This window comes from Protopterus annectens, chromosome 8.part0 (assembly GCF_019279795.1).
Source record: "Protopterus annectens isolate FY-2018-M chromosome 8.part0, PAN1.0, whole genome shotgun sequence".
Classification (NCBI taxonomy): domain Eukaryota; kingdom Metazoa; phylum Chordata; order Ceratodontiformes; family Protopteridae; genus Protopterus; species Protopterus annectens.
Genome location: NC_056741.1, coordinates 349,143,179 through 349,163,566, shown reverse-complemented (window position 1 = coordinate 349,163,566; position 20,388 = coordinate 349,143,179). Strand labels below are relative to the sequence as shown.

The 20,388-nt window shown below is 42.1% G+C and overlaps 1 protein-coding gene across 2 annotated transcripts in view; it reads left to right on the top strand.

Annotated features, from left to right (window-relative positions):
• The window catches only part of CASP2 (caspase 2), a 672,789-nt gene that overhangs the window by 405,735 nt on the left and 246,666 nt on the right, over positions 1 to 20,388 (top strand). For both annotated transcript variants that reach the window (XM_044079856.1, XM_044079857.1), the window contains one exon: positions 4,816 to 4,992. In XM_044079856.1, the coding sequence (XP_043935791.1) occupies positions 4,816 to 4,992 (177 nt within the window). The remainder of the gene's footprint in view (positions 1 to 4,815; positions 4,993 to 20,388) is intronic.

Sequence of the window (20,388 nt, the reverse complement as noted above, 5' to 3'; positions counted from 1 at the left end):
AGAAATGTAACAGCAGAAATTTTCAATGAAAATAATCACTGGTAATCCATGGCAACCCAACTTTGTGCATAACAAGGCCATTTTTACAGGGGTAATGCAGAATCAAACAGTTGGCAAAGAAGAAATTGAGGTATCAAGGGTGTAAGGTGAGTGGATTAATGGGTGGTTAACTAGCGTGTAAGAAAATTTCTATGTATCTATTTATTTATTTTATTTTATTGCATTTGTTTACCGGGAAAGTCCACTGGGCCTAAAAAGAGCCCATTTTCATTGGAGGCCCGGGGAGAAAAGCTCCAACAAGATACAGAAAAATATAAACATTAATTAGTACAGCAGTAGAAACAGTGTTACAGATAGTAAATGTAACATATGACCCGCGGTGGTGCTGTGGTAGTGTTGTCGCCTCACAGTAAGACGCTGTCCGGTTTGATTCTCAGCTAGAGCGTCTTGTGCGTGCAGACATGCGTGAATGGGCGTACGTTCGTTGAAGGTTGTGCGTCAGGGCTGGTAACTCGGCACGTAAAAGTCAGCTACCAATCATTAGCGGACCGGAGTTCCGCTGTGGCGACTCCTAACCGGGAAAAGCCGAAAGACACAACATACAGAATGTATACATAAAAGCAGGAATCTAGTTTGTTTGATTACAGTAATATATACAGAAAATATACATTAAAGCAGAATTCAATTAATTCAATCAGAGTGGTATAAACAGAGATATATTAATCAATATTATTGTACCAGTATCAACAAGTGAAGATAAAAAATAAATATGGATATATATCATATAAATATGATATAAATATAGATAAATATGATATAAATATGGACATATATTATTTATATATAAGCAACAATGAAGAACTGAGGTGGCAAGATGTAGAAAATTATGTGCACTGCCTGGTAATCTAGAATTTTCATTCAAGTCATTTTAGTATGTATTGTTTAAATTGAGGTCTTGGGCATGGGTGGAGTAGTATTTACAAGCTTTCTGTAGCTAATAGAGAGACAGTTGTTAGACCAGAGGTATGTTTATGGTTTCCTATTCACTGATCCAGGTTTCATTGTATAAATACAGGGCTGAACTCTGCTTCACATGGATGGGATGTCTGTTCTGGGGGGGGGGGGGGTTCCTCTGAGTCGCATACTTGTCCTATGCATGTTGCAGGCTAGGTTTAAGTCCCTATATTGGGTGTTCTGATGCTGTTTGTTTTATGGATATGCACGAGGTCCATTAAGGCTGGATTAGTGGCTGCTTTGAAGGCCAGGCATAAGTTGCCACTAGCAGCGTGTAAGAGACTGAATATAAAGGCAGGTCTTTGAGGTGGTCTGCATAGGAATTATTTTCCACAGAGAGTTCTTTTTGTGATAAATCTGAGTACACTCCACTTGTTGCATATACATGTCCAGGTACATATCGAAGGGGGCATTGTACTATTGGGAAACGATACCTATCAAATTTTATTGGGAAGCGTAGCTAAGCTTAAAAAGGACCCTTGTGTCAGTAGCCTAGTATCCTACTATGATGAGGACACTTTGAATGCCCTGTATACTATTTTTAGTAAGATTTTTATTGAAAACATATCAGTTGATGACTCATTGAAACATGCTCACTTTGTTTTATTTCCTTCATTACCTCCATGACTTTCTCCACCCTGGAAACTTCCATTTCTTTCTTAGTCTTTTAGTTACCAAAACTGTAAGATATAACAGAGATCTAATTACCTTGGTAAGCTCCAGCATTGGCAGATTTACCAAAATAATAGCTGCCTTAGTAAACAGATTCTGCTCCCCAGTTATCTGTACTATGATCGTATTTAACGTTTTAAGTTTCTAGCCCTCCCAAATAATATGGCATCAGTCACCTGACCCCACTGTGTTGCATCTTCAATATTGAGTTGCCACATTAGGAAATATCCTGTGGAACCTGGCCGGAGTGTAGAAAGTATTGGTGTAGACTCTTCCACCCAAAAATTAAACAGTTGGGACTTAGTAATTGTAGCATACTTGGAGGTCCAAAGCTCTTTCCACCAATCCAAAGTAATGGTCATGTCTATGGACTTCTCTCAACTAGCTTTGGAGACTATAGCCTGGCCTGTATAATAATTGTGCAATATCTTGTATGCATTGCTTATTAGGCCTTGAATGGAATCCTCTCCAGACCCAGTTTCCAAGAGGGAACTGCATTACTTCAAGTTTATTCCTTCCCAGATCTCTATGAAATTTGATGTATTCATTTACTAGTATAATGTAGTCAGTCCCCCTCCATCAAGCTGAAGCACACTTGCTTTTTCCTAAGTCAGTATACTCTCATTATTGAATAACTGTTCCAGAAGGTCAAGTCTTTGTGCTTCTTCAACCATATAAATGCTTGTTGTCCCTAAGGTTTTTTTTAGAACTTCTGCAAGACTGTGGAGGGAAGTCATAACATTGGAATACATACCCTACTGAGACTCCCATTTTGTCCTGCAGTAATAAGTAATCGTTTCTACTTGGGCATGTTGCCCCACATTTGTTCCATGTGTGGGTAACTTGAACTGCATTGCTTCATGATACCATTTTAAGGTTGGGTATGGCTAGTCCACCTCTATCCTGTTGGCAAAATCAGTATCTCCCCCCTAGTTCTAGGGGTGTTTCCCTTCCCAAATGATCAACAGGCCCTCCCATGGGATATTGACAGTATTTTCTAGGGCCAGTACGCATCCTAAGAGTGTCAAGGGGGGGGGGGTGTCACAGTCAATCAGCTAGGGTATTTTTATTTATGACCTACCAGTACTCTACTTCTTGTCAGCCCCCCTTGATTACATTTTGAGGGTGGTCTTGCACTAGGAGACTTTGCCGTGTATTGCTTCAGCCTGCACAACAGCTCAGCCATGTCTTCCCTCTTACCTTCTTTTTGGACCACACCTCCAACTATATGACATCTACAGCCTCCACCAGGGATCTTCTCAGGAGACACTGCCATCCTATACAGGGATGGTGCCGCCCACCTCTCCCTACTGCTCCATCAGTTACCAGTGCTGCTAATCATATCACAATGCGGAGTATATTTGAAGACTGACAACAATAGGGTACGGGCAGTAAACACAGTAACAAGTTTCGTGCATTAAAATAAGTTAAAATAAGTTAAAACATTATGCACATCCTTTTGGTGTTAAAGCATGTGCTTTTTTAGGTTTCAGTTAAGTACAGATGAATGAACTGAAAGTTATGAACAATTTGCTTATTTTCTAAGTTTTGTCTTTTCGGCTTTTCCCGGTTAGGGGTCGCCACAGCAGAACTCCGGTCCGCTAATGATTTGCAGTAGATTATTTTGTTATATTGCTGAGCAGCTTTGGAAATCTTCCAGTGTATATTTGATTTTTGCCTTGGTACATTTGAGTGTACTACCCACTATGTTGCATGTGGTTACACTTCTAGGATACTTTTTCTGTACTTGGCCTATTCCTTGTACATTCAAATTTATTCTTTTTCTTTCATTGACCAGTCTGTCGAAGACTAATTCAGTTTTCCCCCCTTGCCTATTACAAGAGATTTATAGCCCTTGATCTTTCTGGGGAGGGGGGGTTGGCTTTTATTGTGCTGTATGCTGTCTTCTTTGCATTGTTCTCAGTAAATGGTGTCATACATTTAGATGCCTTCCTTTATGATAACATATCCACCCGTATCTGTTTCTTCTTATCTTTTTGTGAGTTACTATCTAATATTTTCTTACAGTCCATGAAAGAGGAGCAAAGGTTACTTCTATAGTTACGAGATCTTGTGCTCCAGTTACTGTTTACTACTGTCGTCTGATTGGAATCTTATGCTAGTGATGATTTGTGGATCCAGGTCTCCATCGAGATGCCTGTGATGTCCGATGGCAGACCTTATATGCCAGATAGCTGCTCTCTGCATGTGTTTATGTACAAGACCTTTGTACATTTGTGATAACTAGCTATTTACTTATTCTTTCATTTTTTTCTTTATTTCTGTTCTTTCTGTTTCTTATGGCAGTCACCCACTGTACTTTTTAAAATTTATTTATTTATCCATCCATCCTTTGTTGATTGGGTTAGTCCCACCAGGCTAGTAGCCCACGTTTCAAGGGAGACCTGAGATGGTATTTATATGAGCTAGGGAGTCCTTATCTTTAGCTTTCCTGTAACCTAGAATTCTGTGTTAATAGGTAAAAATGGGTACTTGCATCATAATGCTGGATCTTTGTGCAGAACTGCAGCTGCAGGAGGCAACTCGCCCATCTTCCCTGTACCTTATTCTTTACTTTTATTTTGTTTTTCATTTGGTCGAGTGGTAGGAAGAAGCAGGGCATTGCAGGTATAGGGGAGAGAGTTGATTAGCCTGAGTGAAGTTCTATGTGCAAGCTGCCCTAAAGCCTTTAGCATACATTCTCTAGAGTCTCTCAGCTGGATCTCTACTCACAGAGTGCCTGTTTTGTTCAGGACATTGTACTGGAAATTGAACTGCTTACTGATGCAGTGCTTTGTTGCAGTATCTGCACTTTTTTTTGAAAGCAACTCTCCTACGGTCCAAAACTCGTCTCACTGTAGCTAATCATGGATCTTTAGCCTTTTTTGGCACTGCTGTCTGCCTTGAACTCTTTCCCTAGCTTGTTGAGACTGTTTACTAGTTTATAGCACTGTTTGTTTTTTTTTCCCTCCACTTGTCAGGTTTTGAAATTGCATACCCTTATGTAAGCATGTTGAAATGTTGTTTTAACCTACAGATAATCAATCTTGCTGTTGTGTTGGTCTGACTGCTTCATTATGTGTTTATATTATTTCACTGCTGAAAATTCGACTTGTGCTTTATTTTCAGGCATATCAGATGCAGTCATCCCCTCGTGGTCTTGCCATTGTGATCAGCAATGTGAAATTTGAAGGGAATCGAGACTTAGAAGATCGCTCTGGAGGGAATGTTGACTATGAGGCATTAAATACGCTGTTTGTTAATTTTGGTTACACGGTTAAAATTCTGCACAATTTAAAAGCTTTGGTAAGATGAGAAGTGGAGGAGTAAGATGAAGCAATAATTACATTTTTTCTTTTTCAAAGATTTGAATTGGTGGGTATGGACGTGCATGCACGCAGGGATGCAGACACACACACAAGCACATGTGCACCTTTTTACAGTGTTGTGGTTCAATTTTCCATGAATATGTCATCAAGTTTTGATTATGGCTGTATTATGACTTTGTTATTGCAGTTCAGTTGTCCTCATGTTTTGTGTTGCGGTTTTTGATGTATAGTTGGTTGTTTTGGAGAATAGGTATTGTATTCTTGTACGGAGTGCTGAATTACAGAATGTCAGTAAGGCTGCTAATACCCATATTGACTTTTATCTTTGTTCTCTACTTGTATCTTAATTTCATTTTCACTGGGAGGTCTTGACTGAGACTGGTTTAGATCATTCTCTTCCTCAGGCATGAGCTGGCTGCCTTACATATTCATTGATAAAGCTGTGGGATATAGTCACAAAATTCCTAACTTCTGTTGTTAATTCTACCAGCTGTTTTACAATTCTGATGTCTTGGTTGCACTCATTTCTTAAAGTGACTCTTTTTCCGGCTGCATCTGGTCCTGAAGCCCTCTGGGATTTCCTGTGTTATCACCAGTTTGTTTGTGGTCATTGCTTTAGCAGTTTGCCCATGCCCTTGTCCTACCACCCGTCTCGGGCACTTCATCTCCATCAACTCTAGCTTCTTCACCTGCTCTGCCTTTACTGCCCAGGTTTCTATACCTTGCAGTTGCACCACTGTTTTGTACATCTTACATTTCATCTTCTTTGCCATTCTTTTGAACACCTGACACTCTGCCAGTTGGCTACAGTCCTTCTGATTCTAGCGTTGACCTCCTCATTCAGACTTCTTCTCAGTCACTCTTCCCAGATATTTGAAACTGTTAACCTATTCCACTATTTTCTCTTTGTCTCAATTCACAGCTTCTTCTGAACTGCACCATTTGCTGCCATTGCAATTGTCTTATCTATATCAGTTTCATCCCATGTTCCTTCAGTTTTGTATTTATTTTCCTATCATTTACTGAAGGTCTTGCTCAGCATAATGCCACATTGTCTGCTTACAGCATCTTTGTTGATCTGTCCCCTCTAACCTGTTTGCTAATGTAGTCCATCACCAGTATGAACAACAGTGGGCTGCTCAGAACTGAACCCTGGTGCACACCCACTCCCACTGGGAACCCCTCTGTGAGGCCGAACACTGTTCGTGCTTGAGTCATTAGGTCCTTGTACATAGCTTTCACTAGGTCTACCAGTGTTTCTGGGACTTTGAACCACTGCAGGACTGTCCATCAGCTTTCCTGGTCTCCTTGTCATATGCTTTCTCCAAGTCTAGGAATACCCAGTGGACTCTTTCCTTATCTCTAGCCTCTTCTCAGCTCTCAACTCTGTCTTACTGAACACATTGGCTCAGTTGTGCCGCATCCTGGTTTGAGTAGAATAGCTCGTGTCACATCTTACTTTCTACTACTGTGTATTCATTTGGGTCATCCTCTCCAGAACTGTTATGCAGTGTGATGAGTTTGATAACCTCTGTATTGCCCACAGTTGTGAATGTCCCCTTTGTTCTTGAACACTGGCACTAGTATGCTTATTCTCCATTCATCTGGGATATGTTTTTCTCCCCACACTTCTGTGAGTACCCTCAGAAGCTTTTTCTCCCCTAGTTCACCCAGCATCTTTATCATACCTGCCGTGACCTCATGTGAGCCCACTGCTTTCCCTGATTTCATTTTCCTTAGTAGTGTTGTTGTTCTTTGGTGGGCTTCTCCTCTACTCACATCGTAGGCTATGTCTGGAGCAGTACAGCTTTTGTGGGGTTTTCTTCATTCAGAAGCTGCTGGAAGTACTCCTTCCATCTGGCTTTGTCCTTTGAACTGGTGAGTAGGTTGCTGCTGGCATTCCTTATGAAGGGTGACTGGCTATCTTCTTTATCTTTCTGATTTTGCCTTGTGACCTGATGTTGCTTCTTTGTGAAATCTACTGACTGACTTTCCAGACTATGGTAGAGTGCCTCTGATGCCTTGTTCTTTACTATTGCAATGCCTTTCTTAGCTTCTTTGTTAGCCAACCAGTATTCTTTCCTAGCCTGGTCCATCTTTGTTACCTACCAGTTTTTCCTGCACTACTTCCTTCTTTTTGAGACTTCTTGGACTTCTGTATTCCACCACCAGCTTTCCTTATCTACTTTATTTCAATACTTGGCTGGGCTGCATATCTGTTCAGTGGTTCTCACACATGCAGTTTTGAGGTGTTGCCATTCTTTTTCAACTCAAGTCTATTTCTTCTTCTTCTTGAAGTGCTAGAGCCCTGAGCAATTCATTGAACTGTTGTGCTTTTTTTTCACTCAACTTCCAGGTTTTTGGCCTGTATTTGATGTCAGTGTGTAAAATGCCACACACATCTCCGTCTGACTTTGATTCCTTGTGAAACATTTGGGCAATAACAGCAGGGTTGTCGGCTACAAAATGCACGTAAGACTGCTATTATATCCTCTTGGATTTCAGTGTAGCTAAATTCAGAATTTACCCTACCACTTTAGGTGTTTAAAAACATGGCAGTATAGCCACAGCATGTTTCTAAAATAAATACTTTTTTTATTTTTATTTCTGATGTAATGATGGATCATTAAAGAAGTATTATTGGCCATGATTGTTTTTTGAATATTTAGCAGAAGTTCAGCAGAAAATACCTTCTATAAAAACCGAGAATAATGCAGAATATTAGACTGTGACAGTACAGGCATGTGGTACTCTGAATCTGAAACATTTGTATAAATGACCATGTCTAAATCCCCCATGAAATTCACTTATGAAACTGTCTAAAAAATTCTAATAGGGTGTTTTGCAACAAAATGCAGCTAAGACTACTTTTCTGTCCACAAGGATTTCTAAATTTGACAAGCACAGCTTCAGCTTATGTCATTATATATTTGAGATGATACAAGTAATTATAAAGTATATGTCATCTGATCAGATTCATGACTGAGTACTAGCAATTGAAAAGCTTCTTACTGGTAAAACAAAAATAAAGTAAAAAAACACTCCCAACAAATGTTTTGCAAGTCCCCCCTGCTCTCCCCACACCACCTTCTATTTATATATATATATATATATATATATATATATATATATATATATAGCCATTCTGAGGTTGTACAAACAGTAGGGAAAGAGCAAATTGCCACTCAGTGCTGCGTGTCAGTCTCCCACAAAAATACTGGCACTTGCAATCCCCTTGCTTGCTGCATTTTTCAGGTAGTTCGATGACCCGAGCATATGATCAATTTGAAAGGCACAGACATTATAAATATGCAATTTCTAGTGAAATTAAAGGGTGTTTATTTTTGGTGCAGTGACACCTCAGTGAGGAAGCTTTCTAGAGCAGTATTGGATTCTTCATGCTGAGCAGGCGTTCAGCACAGCACCCACAATCAAGACAGAATCATGGAAAATCTCAGGTTGTGATATTGAAGACATTTGAATACAGTGATCTAGATCTTTTGTGTTCAAGGCAATGTCTTATTCCACCTTTGAGATCAGAATATGAAATTTTCGGGCAGCAAAGGATCTAGGACTGCTGTTCCACCCTTAAGAATTGGAGCACAAGTCAAAAATGAATTTGACCCCACCATGTTGACCATGGTGTCTTACAGCTGAAGCAGGACCAGGCTTAGCAACTGGGGGCCCTAATTTAGGACACGTTTGGGGGCCCCCCAAGCCACAAGCTCTCATCACCCAGCTCCACCACCTCCATCTTCAGTGACTTGCCAGAAAACCACAAATTGTGTGAGGAACAGACCAAAAATATGAGGCACATATCTTGACAGTCTGTGAATTTCTTGATAGTTGAGAGGTATGATACTGACATTCCTTTGTGAATCCCAATAACTGCATTTACTGCATACCTCTCGATTTCTTTGCTCAAGACTTTCAACTGTTTTTCAACCTCTGCATCTAACTTGTGTTTTGGGCACTTGTACTGTGTAACATAGACTAGCCACATATTCTGCTGTCTAGTTCTGCTTGTGTTTGAATTGAGCAATAATCCCCAGCAGACTTTTTCTGGAGAGGGGCCTCTGCACCCTTGTAGCAGATGTGTGGCTAGAGACCCATCCATTGAAGATTGTTGGTCTAGGACTCTGTTCTGAGCATTTGATTGGCTATTTTGCCCACAAGTAAGGTTTTTTCATTTATTTTAAAAACCCTAGGTTTGAGTGCTATGTACCATCAAGCAGTTGCGATTACAGTTGGCAGCTGTAGGAGCTTTAAATTTCCCTTAGTTGTAGTCTGTTCTCCAGTGGAACTTTTTTATGACTGTTTCCCTATTGATCAGTATAGCCTCTGAGCTACCCTCTCTAGTTCTTCTCATCTGTACTAGTGGAATACCCTCTCACAGGATCCCAACGGTAATTTCTGGTCTATCCCTGCTTGTACTGACCGTACCTGTTACCTAGCAGTATGGAAGAACAATACCCACCATTTTTCCTGCCTAGCTGGTCGAACTAGGCATTCTGAGGCAATGTAGCAATTGCCTCATGTGCACTCACAACCCACTTCTTTTACAGTACTCCAACTCAACATACAAGAGGTGCATATACATAAAAAACATAGAATCAAAACTCCCTCGCTCAACAGTCAGTATACCTAGCCCTAAGCATGTTGTCAGCACTCTCATCTCACCACCCTCGCCTACCACACAACCACCACACAACCAACACATAAGCCCACATATACGGAGGTCTTCTATAAAAACCTACCCAAAGCACGGAGACCTCCGAAACACAAGCACACCACACATAGTTCACTTGCAGATTAACACAGTACACACAAAAACACACACGCCAGTGTCTCACCAAGTAAGAGGTTAAGGCGTAACATAAAATCAAATGGCAGGGGTGATTATATCATGAGATACACTGATGGGCCACTCACCAGGTTGAATAAGGAGAGGGTCACTGTTAGCTGTCTGTCTGTCTGGTGTCAGGATCCAGAACATCACACAAGCACTCAAGTCACTCAGCATCAAGTACTGTTATGACTCTGACATAGTACATGTAGGTGTGAACAACCTGAGACGTAGCTTTCTAGACTATATGAAGTCATGACTGAGCTCTCTGATTACGTGTCCCAGGCAGGTATGCCCCTAGCCTTAAGCAACGTACTACCCTCCCCTAGGATGATGATGACACAATACAAGCAAAAGATGATTGACTTCAACATTTGGCTTAGTTTCTGGTGTCATTCTAAGGGGATCCAGTTCCTGTCAGCCTAGGATGATATGGTTGATAGACATTGATGCTTCGACAAAAACACTCTTCACCTGTCCCCGCTAGGATTTTGTCTTCTGGCAAAGGTTCTTTCCTCCCCCTAGTGCCTTTTTTAGGCAATGCTACAAGTACGAAATTTCCAGTGTAAATTATTCCTCAAAAGACAACATCAGGGTCATGCTGCTAAACACTAGGAGTCTAAACCCACAACTTCACTCATTGGAAGCTACCTTCACCTTGCAGGATGCTGACATCTGTGCTGTCACAGAAACCTGGTTTAACACTCTGGCCATACTGGGTTACAATGTATTCCACTCACTCAGACCATCAAATGACAGTGAAAAATGCAGAAGAAGGGGAGGAGTATCAATTTTTATTAAAGACAAATACTCCTCCAGATTGGTAAAACTAAATGAGTCCCTCAAACTACTCTAAGTACAACTCTGTGTAGGTAAAACTCCTCTCCAAATTATTGCCAGTTATATGACCCCCTCCATGAACCAGGACATCCACAATGTCTACCTGGATCTCTTGGTGTCCCTCAGTATGCCACCAAACACCCTGGTTTTGGGAGACTTCAGTCACACATCAGTAAATTGGTCTAACTACACCTGTACCAGTGCACTCACCCAAAGAATCTTGAACTTTGTTAACTCTAATGCCCTGGACCAATTAGTGGACAACCCCCACTAGGGGTTCAAACTTTTTGGATCTAGTACTTACGAACATGAGTGATCATTGCACCACACTGAGTATACAGTCACCTCTAGTGAGATCTGACCACAGGTCAGTCACATTAAAAATAACAGTAGTGCCTGACCACCCCCAGCTGGAACTAGACTAAACAAATTCTCCAAAGCAAACTATAATCTCTTACAAGATGATATTATTAATTTCATAGTCCCCACCCCTACTGATGGCAAGGATACCTATACCGAGGTTTACACCAAAGCCTTGTATAAACATCTTCACAGCTGCATCAGCTCAGATTTACCCGACAGGATAAAAGTAAGCTCCTCACGTAAGAACAAACCCTGCTTGGTGTAATCCACCATAAACAGGTTATATAACAGGAGAAAGAAACTGCTGTCTAAAAGTAATAGGGACTGTCCCCAAATTCGGACTCTCTCCTTTGCCCAAATAAGACACCTAATGAAAACATCCAAAGCCAACTGCGAATCTAAATTGGCCACCCAAGCTAAGGGTAACCACAAGGCATTCTTTGGCTACATCTGCAACCTCAAAGAAAAATCCTAGATTTCCACAGAAATCGTTGTAAGTGGCACAGCATATACTGAACCTGGTGATATTGCTAACCTGCTGGGAAATTCTCCCTGTCTCCTCCCAGTATACCACAAGACATCCCTCATACATGTCCTTCCCCTGAAATCTCTAAGGAACAGGTCCTAAAATCCCTTTCCAAGGCCAAAAACACAGCCTGTATGGGACCAGACAACATCCCTGGCTGTGTCCTAAATTGCTTAAAGCAAAAGTTAGCTGTACCGTTAAGTACCCTCTTTAACCACAGTCCAAGCACTGAGTATTTTCCTGCAGATTGGAAAACTGCCACTGTCACCCCCCCTCCACAAAGGGGATTCCTCTGTGGACCCCGGGAATTACAGACCCATAAGTTTGGCCAACCTCATATGCAAGGCCATGGAGAGAATAATCATGGACCTTCTCAACAAGGATATAAAAGACCTCCAAACACTAGACCCATCCCTCTGATGAAACCAAACTGGGAAGTTGTGCCTACTAAACGTTGTGGACTTCTTCGAGACCATCATCAAAGCCCTGGATGAAGGCAAAACTGTGCATACTGCCTATTTAGACTTAGCAAATGCTTTCCGCACCATTCCCCATTCAAATGTCATTAATAAACTTACCCAGCTGAACGTAAGCCAGTATATAGTCAGGTGGGTTGCAAAGTGGCTCACCAGTAGAGCAGACATTTAAAATAGGAGACCCTTCATCTACCTTCAGACCAGTAGCATACCACAAGGCTTAGTGCAGGGGCCCCTGTTGTTTGGTATTTACTTTTCAGAAGTACAGGCCAAAACAAAGGGGATGTGGCTAAAAAAGTTTGCAGATGACTACAAACTTGGTGCAGTTATTGAATCCCTTAGTGATATTGACACCCTCCAGGAAGGTCTTACTCAAACCAATGATTGATGCTAAAGTCACAGGCTCAAGTTAAACACTAAAAAGGGCATCATCATCCCCTTCAGCAAGGGAGGCATCCCTGCAAAGTACCACTTTAACAACAACACATTAAGTACACAATCCGTAGTAAGAGATCTGGGCACACAGGTGAACGGTAGTTCTCTCCTTTGACCTTCACATTTCCACAGTGGTAAGGAAAGCCTTCTCCACTGCCCATCTCATCTATAATGGCATTGCCTCCAGAAAAAAGAGGTTCTAACCCACCTGTACTCCTCCATTATTAAACCAATTGTAGAGCGCAGTGCACCCTTTGGTATGTACCTCGCCAGGCATCTCAAACAGTTGGAGAGACCTCAGATGTACCTTACAAATAAAATTCAAGGTGTCCAATACATATTCTATGTTGATAGAATAAAATCCCTGTCACTATACACTGTCGTACAGATTACTCAGGGGTGATCTCTGCCTAGGGTATAGGGCAACTTCAAATCATGCCCTGATGGAAATGCTACACATTGGCAAGACAAATGGTACTTGCTACACCCACTCTAGCAAATTCAACATGAGAAGCGACATTAAAAGGACCTCCTGGAGAGACAAGTTCATCTCCTAGAGGATCCCCCTACTCTAGAATAAGCTTCCAATCCTAGTAAAACAGAGCCGTTCACTGACCCCTTTCAAGCGTAATTTGGATAATTGGATGGGGAATCGCAGATTCACCCCTGGTGTTTCATCTTTATTCCTTCTGGACAGAGGCAGCAGGTGTTGAGTTAGGTCTACTAATAGCATCATTAAAAGAGGGGGAAAAACTTGGCTAGGCTTGTAAAGACCTCAGGGCCATTAGCCTAATAACCTCCTATGATCATATAAGAATTCTGGACAGAGACAAAGTAATAGTTGAACAAATGTCCAAAATTTAGGACAGTTCTTAAATATTTCTCTAGTTTACTTAAAAAGCTAATAGAATAACAGGATGTGAAGACTGGTAGAGATGGGTGAAGGCTGCCAGCATAGCCAAATAGAATTTGATAGATAATTCTGTCATGTGTAAATATAAACTTAAAATGCAGGCTTGTTTCTCAAACAAAAGAAAAATACTGTAAAATAGTGAACTTCAAGATTGTAGCAACATTGCCATCTGCTGTAAGGAAAACTAAGTCAAGCATTTTTCAGATCTTTTCTTTGAAGTTAAAATTATTTCAAATCTATCCTTTGATCTCTAGAGCTCGGAGTTGGTCTGTCTGGGCTAGCACATTCTTTCTATTGTTTTAACTTAAGGAATAATTACTGAAGTGTACATGTGAAATGTCTTTTATTGTTGTAGCTTCCTGAGCAGGTGTTAGCTTGCTAAATAATGTAGCCTTTTGGCCTGGAAACCCCAGGCTAAGTGTCAAAAATGATGTAATCTGGGAGGGCCCAGCAGAAATGTTTGTTAGTGATTTTAAAAACTATTGCTCAGAGATAGACTGTAAGCATTTTTGTCTGGCTATCCAACTCGGCACTGCATTAAGCTCCATGTAAGTAAGTTACTTTAGAAGTATGTTTTCTTGTAGCCTAATCTTTTCTAATTCCTAGCTATTGCTAAGGGTTTTCTGTTATGTCAGAACTGTACTACTGAATTATTTTAACTTTCTGTGTGATCTTGAACTCTTCAATAGCACTGTGGTGTAGTAGTATTGTCTTGTGTTTTTAGTATTTATTATTAAATATTTTTAAACCTTTTTCAACTGTGGCTAGTTTATGTATAGATAAGTTAAGCTGTGTAGAGTACATTGCATATTTATAGAGCTTATTGTACAGAGCCACTCTAATAAGCCTTAAGACTGTTTATTCACATTTACCAGTTGGATAGTAATATTGCACAGTAATAATTGGACACCCTTTTAAGGGCCTTTGGGTAGCTGCTAATTATTAGCTAGTGGTGGCAGGAATTACTACCGTATAGTCTAGGACTGCGGTGGTGGTGCTGCGGTAGTGCTGTCGCCTCATAGCAAGACGTTGTCCCATTCGGTTCTCAGCTAGAGCGTCTTCTGTGTGGAGGCATACGTGAATGGGGCATGCCTTCGTTGAAGGTTGTGCATCAGGGCTGGTAACCCGGTATGTAAAAATCCACTACCAATCATTAGCGGACCGAAGTTCTGCTGTGGCGATCCCTAACCGGGAAAAGCCGAAAGATGCAAACAAAGTCTAGGTTCATAGGTAGGTACTAGGCTATTGGCCCTAGGGTCTATACAAGCCTAGCCAAAAAAGGTACCCTGGCTTTCGCCACCCAAGAAAATTATTTTCCTGTGCCCCTGTCAAACAGAACCACAGAAGTGATCCCTGGGGTGATCATAGGAGGTTATTAGGCTAATGGCCCTGAGGACTTTACAAGCCTAGACAAGTTTTCCTCCCTCTTTTAATGCTATTAGTAGACCTGACTCAGCACCTGCTGCCCCTGTCCAGAAGGGATAAAGGTGAAACACCAGGGGTGAATCTGCGATTCCCCATCCAATTATCCAAGTTACGATTGAAAAGGGTCAGTGATCAGGGTCAGAGTATAGGGGCAGAGCTGGAGAATCTGTCAGCCTTTCTCAGGAGTGTCTGTGAAGTTGTATAAATACTTATTTCAGTGTGTGTGTGTGTGTGTGTGTGTGTGTGTGTGTGTGTGTGTGTGTGTGCGTGTCAGCTACTTGGGCAGGGACACGAAGCACTGGTTGGACAGAGAGGGTACTGGAGGTTAGCTTGCCAGCTAGGCTAAGATCTGGACCCTGTAGCTGTGCCAGTGGGGAGTCTTATTGGGGACCTGGAGAGCAAGGGAGCAATCGGCCCCAGACTGACTGTGATCGCTGTGTGCACTTAGGGAAATTGCACTTTACTGTGTGTATTTGTTATCCTTTTCTCCTGTATAAGACGCCCTCTCTGGGTGTGAGTGGTGAGGATTGAGGCTCCTTGATGGCTGGGCCAGGACACAGGCGTCACATATTAATTGTTTGGCAGTGGTGGGATATCCACATCACATATTAATTAGCTGGCAAATACTAATTGGCTTGTAGTGGTGTGGGTAGAGTGAATCCTGTAGCTTATGTGCAGTGATCTCTGAAGGTGTTTTGTACTCTAAATCAGCCATGCAGTGAATACTAAGAGTTCAGATCACAATTGTTTTATTTCTTTTGTTAGCTTAGTTAGTCAGGGTGAGCAGGCAGCATGTCAGCAGAGGAGTATGGAAAGCTGACAAGGAGCCAGCTGTTGGAGATGTGCCAGGCTAGGGGACTGGTGCATGGAAACCTGACTAAGGCAGACCTGATTGCAGCCTTGGTTACAGCTGCATCAGAAAACAGCATCCAGGAGGACAATCAGACTGGCAGTAGAGATGCAATATCCTCAGAAAATAGACAGCTCAACCTTTCTGCGAAGGACAGTCAGACTGGCAGTGGAGATACAATATCCACAGAGAATGGACAGCTCAGCCTTTCGGCAGTGGACTTAAAAATCCAGCTGTAGCTAGAGAGACTTGAGTTGGAGGCCAGGCGTTTGAAGATAGAAGCGGAAGAAAAGGAGCGTCAGAGGAGGCATGAGACAGAAATGCCGACTCTTCACCAGAGTCATGGAGGTAATGGGGAAGGGAGTAATTGGACCCTAGAAGCACAACAGGTCAGTAAATTTCTTCCACAGTTTAAAGAGGGGGATAATTTTGATAGTTTCATTCATATGTTTGAGAGGGTATGCAAACAGTATAGTGTTGACCAAAGGCTCTGGTTACGGTTCCTGACCCCCTTACTCCATGGAAAAGCTGTAACTTTTTTGTCAAAAATGCCTGTTGCAGTCTGTTTTGATTATACTACTGTAAAAAATGTCTTTTAGAATGTTTTATGCTTACACCTGAAATGTATAGGAAAAAGTTTTGTGAGCATAGACCCAAGGCAGATGAAAGTGTGTGTGAATATGTTGCTGAACTGAGCACTTATTCATAGCTGGGTGAGTGGATGTCAGGTCACCACTTTTGAAGGGCTGGCAGACCTTTTGGTGAGGGAACAAGCCCTTAGCACTTTGCCTGAGCATATGAGGATCTGGATAGCTGATAGACAATGTGCTACTTCAGATGAGTTGGGGATGAAGGGAGAGCTATACCTGGCAAGCAGGGCAGCCCTGCACAGGAAGGGGACCCCCCAGTACTGCTCATGGGTCTAAAGGAACCCATGGTGGGGAGCACAGACTGCCACAACAGAATCTGCCAGTAGCAGGGGATGCCACTAGAACAGGTACATATCCAGGAGCTAGGGTTAAATGTTTTGAATGCAACCAGTGGGGCCATGTAGCATACAGGTGTCCACGGAGGCAAGGTGGGGAACCAAAGGTGAGGGCCGCCAGTAAGTGGGAAAGACAAAATGCCAATGGGTAGGTTGTCTTGGGACAGCAAGGGTACCAAACTACCACCAGAGGCTGTTTCTTATTGTAGTGAATGGCAGAGGCCATTGCCAAGAGAGAGACAGCCTCTGATATAACCATTGTAAAGCCTGCAATGGTTACAGAGGAGCACTACTTGCCTGGGCGGTCTACTCCACTCAGGGCTTTAGGAGGGATCCCATTCCAGATACCTTTGGCTAGGGTTCACCTTGACTGGGAGGGTGGAAAAGGAAGCCAGCAAGTAGGTGTATTTGAGGATATACCTACAGATGTCCTGATAGGGAATGATTTTGATATTGCAGTACCCTGTGCTTCTGCAGTTACATGCAGTTAGGCTTGGAGACAAGCATGTGGGTCTGGTAGCCTGGGGGAGACCCAGACAGACTGCATACTTGCAGCCAGGACTGGTGAGGTGGTTACTTCAGGGAGTGAGCTACGCTGTAGCAGTGAGACTGAAGGTGAGCCACAGCTGCTTGTGGGTACTGATGGTCACTTGGACAGAGTGACTGCAACGGTAGAGGTAAGTAGTAGTACCCAGGCTGACAGTGAGGCACCACTGTCACAGGATGCCAGACTTCCTTTGGAAGAGGAGCTGGGTAGGGTTACAAGGAGAGAGTTGAGACAGGCTCAGCTCTGACCCTATATTGCAAGGCCCGAGGCAGGTAGCTAGGGAGGCACCTGATTCTCAAGGGAAGGAGAAATCTGTATACTGGGACAAAGGGTTACTATACAGAGAGTTGGACCCCTGAGGGAGGGTTAGAAGGTGAGAGAGTACAGCAGTTGGTAGTGCCTAGAGTTTACCGTCTGGCGCTTCTAGCCATAGCCCATGATATTTCCTTTGCAGATCATATGGGCATAAAACATACAAAGAGGCGTATTATGCAGAACTTCTGTTGGCCTAGAATTTCCAGAGATGTAACAGGGTACTGCAGGACCTGTGAGCAGTGTCAAAAGGTAGGCAAGGCAGGAGATAAGGTGAGAGCTACTTTGATGCCTTTACCTGTGACTGAGGAGCCATTTCAGAGGGTAGTTATGAATATTGTGTGTCCTCTGGGTACCCCAAGTTCCACAGGGAAAAAGTATATTCTAGTGGTAGTGGATTATGCTACACGATACCCTGAGGCAGTGACTTTGTCCTCCATTGAGGCAGAGAAGGTGGCAAATGCTTTGTTAGAGATTTTCAGCAGGGTAGGTTTCCCAAAAGAAATGCTGTCTGACAGAGGTGCCGATTTCATGTCGGACCTGCTGGCTTGTCTGTGGAAGTCCTGTGGGGTGAAGCACATGATGACCACCCCCTACCCCTGGCTCCTTGATTGCTGGGCCAGGGCACGGGCGTCACAACAAGGTTTGCATTCGCATGCATTTTCCAAACAGTATAAAGTACGGAACTCAAGTCTGGCATAATTGATTGACTGTAATCCACAGTAATTAACCAGAAAATCAAACATTGCTTGCAAGACAGGGTAAAAATATGAAGCAAAATCAATCTGAGATGTTCTGCTTAAAAAAAGGGACAATGTGTTGGTAATTAACTGTAGCAAGCTATTTGCTACATTTGTATCAAGCTGTTTGCTTCGTTCTTGGAGTAGAAGAGCACCCCCCCCCCCCCGGTCTTATAGGTGAAGACTTTGTATTTTGTCCTTGTTACTGAAGCTTTGAAGTTGTACAATGTCATGATTGGTAGGTTCTGATGGTGTGATAGCACAATACTAACATTTGTTAATATAAAGCTGCTACTGCGGTTGTAGTTGCAGCAGAACTGGTGAAGCACTTTGATTGTAGGAAGATGCTTGTTACAGTTTCAAGTAGATGAGCCCGTTTTTGCTTTCAGATTGAAGTCCCTCCCCCCTTTCTCTCAAGTTAAAGGCTGTGCCATTTCATGGAACTGCAAGGACACCACATGAGCTAGTTATCTGGACTGCAGATTGTAGTGGCAAGAATAGGTCACCCTTTGGGGCCCTATTACGCACAATCTGCTCAGTCGGCCTAAGGCTGGCCATGAACTGAAGAAATGTTTTATGTTTCTTTTTTTCTGGGAACATTTTTTTACTTTTTTTTTAAATTTCTGGTTTAATAAGAATTTACTGCAGAAATATTATGGACAGTACTTCTACTCTTCCTTTTTAACCAAGTTCAGATAATCCACCTAAAAACTAATGTCTTTCGCCTTTTCCTGGTAAGGGGTCGCCACAGTGGAACTCTGGTCCGCTAATGATTTGTAGTGGATTTTTATGATGCCGAGGTGCCAGCCCGACACCCAACCTTCAAAGAAGGCACACCAATTCACACACGCAACTACCTGCATGTCTTTAAACATCACTCAACCGTGGGGAGGACATGCAGACTCCACACAGAAGGTGCTCCAGCCAAGAATCGAATGGGAGAACCTCTTGCTGTGAGGCAGCAACGCTAACCGCTGCACCACCGTGGCCTAATGGAAACAATTGTAATACCAGGCTGTGACACCAAAAGTCTTCTGAAACACCATGTTTGTTACCAGAGTAAGTCCTATGTCCGTTCCCTTGTTGACTGTCTGTTATGAAAAGAATCTGGGAATAGGATACATGCACATTAAACAAACTCAAGGATGTCATTCTGCCCCAAAGATTTTGGTGCATTGCAGTTCTGATTTATATGGCAGCATACAGCCTTTGCCATTACATGTAGTGTAGGTCTCTCCTTATAAGCAAAAACAGGGATGTTGCATTGCTTGGTCAAATATTCATGATTTCTTTAACTTAATTTAATGAGGTCTCAGTTTGCATAAGTTTCTGCATGTAAGTCTTGTTATGCATCCTTGAAGTACAGTATGGCACTAGATGTAATATCTAATTGTGACACTGAAGTTCCTCTGAATCAGTAAAATAGGCTGTATATCACTTACCCCAGGACAATACATTGTGGAGGAAACAAGGAATTCTAAAAACAATTTAGGGTACAGAACACATTGAAAAATGCATTTCTCTCACCAAAGATATCACTGCATTTTGGTTCTGATTTGCACAGCAGCGCACTGCTTTCTTTCAGTACATGGAGTTTTTTTGCTTCTAATGTGTTGACATCATAGTTGAGACATTCTGGATATGGACTTCATAGCTACCATGCTGTAAAGAAGTTGTGTATTCGGACCAAATTAGTATAATGTGGCTTTGCAGCCTTGCACTTTCTAATGGTCATGTAGGCCAGTTGGGGGAGACAACCAGTGCAAGGTTATACCTCTTAAATTTTGATATTTTCTATTAAAATTTGTTGGACAACAACCGTCCCAACTGTAGTTATGTTGTATTTTTAAATGTAGAGGTAATAGAACAGCTATGTATTGAGTTTGAGAGCCAAGTCACCACTCATAGTAATTCTTTACTTTTTTCTGTAATATTTCAAATGCAGGAAAACCTCACTTTCATGATAAGATATACTGGGGGTTAAGTTCTTAAGTTATAAAAACACATTTTTTAAATGTTATGAGTTATGTATTCACCTTGATTAAAAAAAATGTGTTGTGAATTGAATCAGAAGGCATTGCATTACATAGGCTATGAAATTGTTATAATTTGAAA